At 41.8% G+C, this 5,721-nt stretch overlaps 2 protein-coding genes across 2 annotated transcripts; both read right to left on the bottom strand.

Annotated features, from left to right (window-relative positions):
• Positions 1-1,745: 1,745 nt before the first annotated feature.
• Positions 1,746-2,782, bottom strand: LOC113730986 (CDGSH iron-sulfur domain-containing protein NEET-like). Its single transcript, XM_027256006.2, has 2 exons — positions 2,355-2,782; positions 1,746-1,998 (listed from the first exon to the last, which is right to left on the bottom strand). Exons 1-2 carry the CDS (start codon positions 2,552-2,554, stop codon positions 1,896-1,898), a joined length of 303 nt encoding a protein of 100 aa, XP_027111807.1. The 5' UTR covers positions 2,555-2,782; the 3' UTR covers positions 1,746-1,895.
• Positions 2,783-3,059: 277 nt separating this feature from the next.
• Positions 3,060-5,257, bottom strand: LOC113730985 (uncharacterized). The gene is made up of 2 exons (XM_027256005.2): positions 4,235-5,257; positions 3,060-3,673 (listed from the first exon to the last, which is right to left on the bottom strand). The coding sequence occupies exons 1-2, from the start codon at positions 5,160-5,162 to the stop codon at positions 3,357-3,359; spliced, it is 1,245 nt and encodes a 414-aa protein (XP_027111806.1). The 5' UTR covers positions 5,163-5,257; the 3' UTR covers positions 3,060-3,356.
• Between the last annotated feature and the right edge of the window lie 464 nt (positions 5,258-5,721).

The raw sequence follows: 5,721 nt of genomic DNA, 5'->3' as shown, positions 1-5,721 counted from the left end.
TTCGTATTTTTAACGCCTTGAGAATATTGAGTTACGCCGGGGAGAATATTAAACTTTATAAAAAGGTCCTTTGTCCTTTGAAGTTAGATTTATTGAAAAAGCAGTTAGATTATTCGTTTTTTTTTTTCTGATAGAAAGTTAGATTTATTGGTCGATCGCTCAGATGTAATCTCTTTTTCTTAATTGTGACTGTTATCGAAGTTACATTTGGTAAATAAGGATGTCAATGCCCTTACAAAGCTTCTAGCAAATTAACGAGCTATGGCCTACATATGGACGGACATACATCTCTTTTTTCCTTTTCTTTTTTTTTTTCTAAATCAAAATCCCTGTAACATTTCCATTTTATGACGGTTACCTCTGATAATTGATTATTCTCTTTTCGTATTGGGTTGGAACAATCACCAGTTTCTAGCCCAAAAAAAAAAAACCCCAATATTGTTTCATAAAAAATATTTTACAAACTCGTGTACATTTTGCAGAGAGTGTTCTCAAGCAATATCAGAGAGCGTTCATAAAAAACCAATAAGCACCGTAGCATGCTATCAAGAATCTGGGTAGCAAATACGGATTGCCCCTCCACCAGCCAGCACTAGTAGGGTACCAACGCGTTCTCATCCAAAATTATTCCCCACACTTTTTCACATTGATCATAACGCTAATGGCCTTCTTGAAATTGTTAATGGTTGCCTGCAAGCAGAAGAGAAAGCAGGAATCTTTGGATCCCCTGAATGGCAAAATCGGCTGGCATTCACCGTTCAGAACCTACCTTGAAAAACCCGATGTGCCTTTGCTTTGATGGCACGCTGACAGGGAGAGTACATAGCCAAAAAGCAAACAAACATCCAACAAATTTTATGGAGATGATTGGCATCCAAGGAAAGGACACTGGACTAGTGAACCTTCCTGAACTTAACTGTCGTTAATGGGTAATACAGCAGTCTGCAGAGGATTAATATGATTTTTACTTTGTAGCGTGGCAATATCCAGCTGTTCATGCTTCAAAAGGTTCAGCTGCAGAAAAAGTTGGATCTATGTCCCCCACAATTGGTGCAGTTGTACGCTAATTGACTACTCAGCTTTAGGTTTGTAATAATTTAAGAATGCCCCAGTTGACTCACAAAGGTTAATTTACTAAGAAAAAGAATAGTAGAGTATCAAATCAGCAATGCTCTTTCATTCACAAATAAAAGTACTCCTCCATCGGTTCCATAATTTGATTCGTTTGTCGAGAAACCAGCTCTTTGACAGAACATGTAATCATTGTATTTGGAGGAGTTAGATTTGGGTGACTTTACAATATGTTATTCTCAAATTCATAATTTAAGAGCATGAGGAATGCATTGGGAGGGTGGAAAACGTCGACAAGGTGAAAAGACTAATAAAACAAGATGTTAATTTTTAGAGAGTGACTCCTTTTTGAAACATTCATTCCGAAAAAAATAAAAGGGAGAATTGCACAAATAGTCCCTCATATATTGCAAATGTGAAAATTTAGTCCCTCAGATCGAAAATGATCAATTTTAGTCCTTATCAAATAAAAAAGGATCAATTTGAGCCCCTTTTCACTTTTTCGACTGATTTTTACCCGGAATATCTCACGCGCACACCACGTGGCCAACTTTTCAAGGGTAAAAATGCCAAACCACTTATCTGTTGACCAAAACCAAAATGTAAAGGACCAAAACCACTTTTCTAGTTCTGATTGAACTAGTTGAAATCAGAAGGAATTTCCACAACAGGAGTAGAAAACTATCACTTTATTACAACTCCAGATAGAGATCATCATATTGCATTAAGAACATACAAGGATTTCCCCATCAGAACACGATATACTATGCTGCACCAAGTTTGGAATATTCAAGAATGTATAATAGTGCTATATCATTTACTAGTCACTGCTTCTTCACTAGCAGAGGCCAAACATTGTCTCCAGTAGCCTTATTGTGCTTCACATGGCTTCCATCGCATAAAGGGAAAGTCCCAGACCGCCAACACCTGCTCCAACAAGTCAACCAATCCGTCACCGCTCAAAAGAATGTTTACTTTTACTGTGTCATCAAAAACCCCTGGCTATGGCCTGAATTCGCACTTAACATAATTAAATGTTAGGCATTCACGCTAAAATTGACTTCTATCGGTGTTTTAGGCTTAATGCCTAGAGGGTAGTGTCTGAATACAAAGGCCTGTTGAGTTCATATTTTACTTTGAGCAAAGAATGAATCTACAAGGCTTCCAGACAGATTAATTCCCAAAACAAGGGAAAAAGAAAACATGTTTCCCTTCCATGATCCAACAAGGTAATCAGAAAAGTTGGAAGTGATCAAGTACGCAAGAGATGGTAAATGAAAAACCTGCAGTAAGCAGTGAAAGGCTTGTTCAGTTCGGCGATAACAACAGAGTCCACCACTTTGTCTTCGGTCTTCCTGATACCTGGGTTTATGGCTTCAGCCCTCACCACCACCGTTCTCCTCAGCTTCTCTGAAGCAGAAAATGGAGGCCTGCCGTATGAGAATCCAGCAGGAGCTACGCTTGCACTAGCCATGGACGCCATAGCTACGCAGAGCTTTTCTTCTTCTTCCTTATCTCAATTTTAGTCCTTACCAAAATGCCAAACCACTTATCTGGGGTCCTTGGATGGTTGCCTTTGCTTGTTTCCTAAAGAATTTCCTCTTACTTCTTCTCTTGCTTCTTTTAGCGCGCGGATTTGGGTAATGAAGGACTACGGAATAGAGGATTCTTGGACTCAGTCAAGTCTTCGAGCATCAAGAATTTTGGGAAGTATTCGCTCTTTACATTTTGGTTTTGGTCAACATATAAGTGGTTTGGCATTTTTACCCTTGAAAAGTTGGCCACGTGGTGTGCACGTGAGATATTCCGGGCAAAAATCAGTCGGAAAAGTGAAAAGGGACTCAAATTGATCCTTTTTTATTTGATAAGGACTAAAATTGATCATTTTCGATCTGAGGGACTAAATTTTCACATTTGCAATATGTGAGGGATTATTTGTGCAGTTCTCCCAAAATAAAAATATGACATTAATAATACGACGGACAGAGTACTATTTTAATACGATAGCATTACATTCTAAAATATTTCAATACAACTTGAGAATACAGTAGTAATTCTGAACATATCAAACAATAAGCCCAACTGAAGGAGGGAAGACTATCAAACATTTTTCAATTTCCACACTGCAAACTGGCACTTTTAACAGTGGGCATAACTTATTAAAGAGCAGGACCCAAATTTAACCAAAAAACAAAAAAAAAGGAGAGCTGTAACACACTTCATAGGCTTTGACATGGCTGAAATACTGAAGACTTGACAATTCAGAGATCAATGCTGGAGGAATCTCAACGAGGGCATGGGGTCGGCTTTGCCGGTTCAAAGGCAAAAGGTCCAACATTGTACAGAGCATATTTTGGTCCCAAAGGATTGGGCTTGTGAGCTGGATTTGGAATTAAGCTTGCTCCCTCCGATCCATAATTGAGATTTGTCGGAGCGCTGCACTTCAGGGAGGGCGATTTCACTAGATACACCTTACAAGTATGGGAAGCGAGGCTGGTCACCATCTCTGGCACGATGAAGAAGTAACCATTCTTGTCTGTCTTGCCTTCTGCCACCACAGGCTTAAACCGGGTATTCTGACATCTAACTCTCACCACAGCACCTGCAATTCCACAGTAACAATACATCATGAAGTCCCAGAGTATTATATAATGCAGTTGAAGTTTGACAAAAAAATGAAGCCCCAGAGTAATTCACCAAAAAAAAAAAAAAAACGTAAAAAAGACTCGGTCAAACAAATTATTAGCCATTCCTTCTTTCCTAACCATGCGCGAACATTCTTTGATTTTTGTCGTTTAGCTCACTTTAGTGTCATGAAGGTTTATGATTTTTAACAACAGGCCCACGTGACAAGCTCTATTTCCTTGTTCCAATTGTAGCATTTCGATTCTTCAAGGTTTCTTGGTTTCCTGTTTTCGGCTTCTTTTGTTTGAGCAACACGAATCAGTTCTTGTGCATGACATTGTAGCTCAGGATTGTTTTGGAATAAAAGGGCAAAATGAAAGGGTGGAGAAGATACTAGTATCTTTTGGAACAATACTTTGTGGTACTCACGAAATGCTGTCCTGTACAAGTTCCTAAGCTAAAAAGCATGAGAAATAAACTGAAAAGAAGAACGGAAAATTGTAAAAAGGGGATGTTTAAAGTAGCGTTATGGACGTACCCTGGAGAGGCATAGCTTCCTTGGGATTAAAACCAGCATAACTGCAGGTCTTGCAATAAACAACTCCTTGTACCGCCACAAGCTTCCTTACCGGAGGGTAGACTGGAGGCTTCACAGGTGGGTGCACTGGAGGCTTAACCGGTGGATGAACTGGAGGCTTCACGGGAGGGTATACTGGTGGATGAACCGGAGGCTTCACGGGAGGGTGCACTGGAGGCTTAACCGGTGGATGAACTGGGGGCTTCACGGGAGGGTATACTGGTGGATGAACCGGAGGCTTCACGGGAGGGTGCACTGGAGGCTTAACCGGTGGATGAACTGGGGGCTTCACGGGAGGGTATACTGGTGGATGAACCGGAGGCTTCACGGGAGGGTGCACTGGAGGCTTAACCGGTGGGTGTACTGGAGGCTTCACGGGAGGGTGCACTGGAGGCTTAACCGGTGGATGAACTGGAGGCTTCACGGGTGGGTATACTGGTGGATGAACCGGAGGCTTCACGGGAGGGTGTACTGGAGGCTTAACCGGTGGGTGTACTGGAGGCTTCACCGGTGGATGAACTGGAGGCTTCACGGGAGGGTACACTGGTGGATGAACCGGAGGCTTCACGGGAGGGTGCACTGGAGGCTTAACCGGTGGGTGAACTGGAGGCTTCACGGGAGGGTACACTGGTGGATGAACTGGAGGCTTCACGGGAGGGTGCACTGGAGGCTTAACCGGTGGATGAACCGGAGGCTTCACTGGAGGATAGGTTGGGGGGTGGTGGTGGTGGTGGTGGTGGTGGTGACCCTTGTGGTGTTCAGGGGCTTCAGCTGGTGGATGTGCTGGCCATTTGGAATGTTCATGCTCGTCAGCAAAAACTGATGAGCTTATGAGCAGAAGCATTGAGAGCTGCATGAGAACAGGGATTTTGGCTGAGAAAGAAGCCATGATGGCCAATGCCGGGCAGTGGAAGGGGAAAATGAGGGATTTCGTGTGTGGTTTGTGACTTAGTTCGTGGGTTTTAGTAAGCTTTGGGGAGTGTATTTATAGGGCTTTGAAGTCGACATATTAGGGTGGGAGTTTGTTCTAATCCTCATATAGGGCCTACTTAATACTGCGGGAGGCTTATAATATTACTGTTGAGAATTTCTGAGAAAAACGGGCTAGGAAGGATTCAGACTCAAAAATTACATCTGCCTCGCTTGATGTCAATGCCATCTGATAGTTTATCCAATTGAACCCTTAAGTTACACCGTACACATATCTAGTCCAGATTCCAGAAGAAGACGACTTATTTGGTTCCAAGTCTCACTCCATAAATCTAACCATTTAAGGTCAAAATTATAAATTCGCTACTAATCTTATGTTCTACTCTTTTCTATAGCGAATAAGGGCATTGTAAAGTCGTCATACACACCTCTGGATACAACTTGACAGCTGGTGGCTCGGAAAAAAAAATAAAACATACACACGCCTGCTTACACTGAAAAAAAATACATACATATAT

The sequence above is a fragment of the Coffea arabica genome, chromosome 2e (genome assembly GCF_036785885.1).
Source record: "Coffea arabica cultivar ET-39 chromosome 2e, Coffea Arabica ET-39 HiFi, whole genome shotgun sequence".
NCBI lineage: Eukaryota > Viridiplantae > Streptophyta > Magnoliopsida > Gentianales > Rubiaceae > Coffea > Coffea arabica.
Note: the sequence above shows the minus strand (reverse complement) of the source record. Positions and strands in the feature narration are given on the sequence as shown.

What these genes read in the sequence shown, in the direction of transcription:
- LOC113730986 (XM_027256006.2), bottom strand. Translation starts at nt 2,554, where the DNA reads ATGGCGTCCATGGCTAGTGCAAGCGTAGCTCCTGCTGGATTCTCATAC. An exon ending in CCTTTCACTGCTTACTGCAG is followed by an intron (nt 1,999 to 2,354) that starts GTTTTTCATTTA and finishes TTGTTGGAGCAG; the next exon opens with GTGTTGGCGGTCTGGGACTT.
- LOC113730985 (XM_027256005.2), bottom strand. Translation starts at nt 5,162, where the DNA reads ATGGCTTCTTTCTCAGCCAAAATCCCTGTTCTCATGCAGCTCTCAATG. An exon ending in GGAAGCTATGCCTCTCCAGG is followed by an intron (nt 3,674 to 4,234) that starts GTACGTCCATAA and finishes GTGGAATTGCAG; the next exon opens with GTGCTGTGGTGAGAGTTAGA.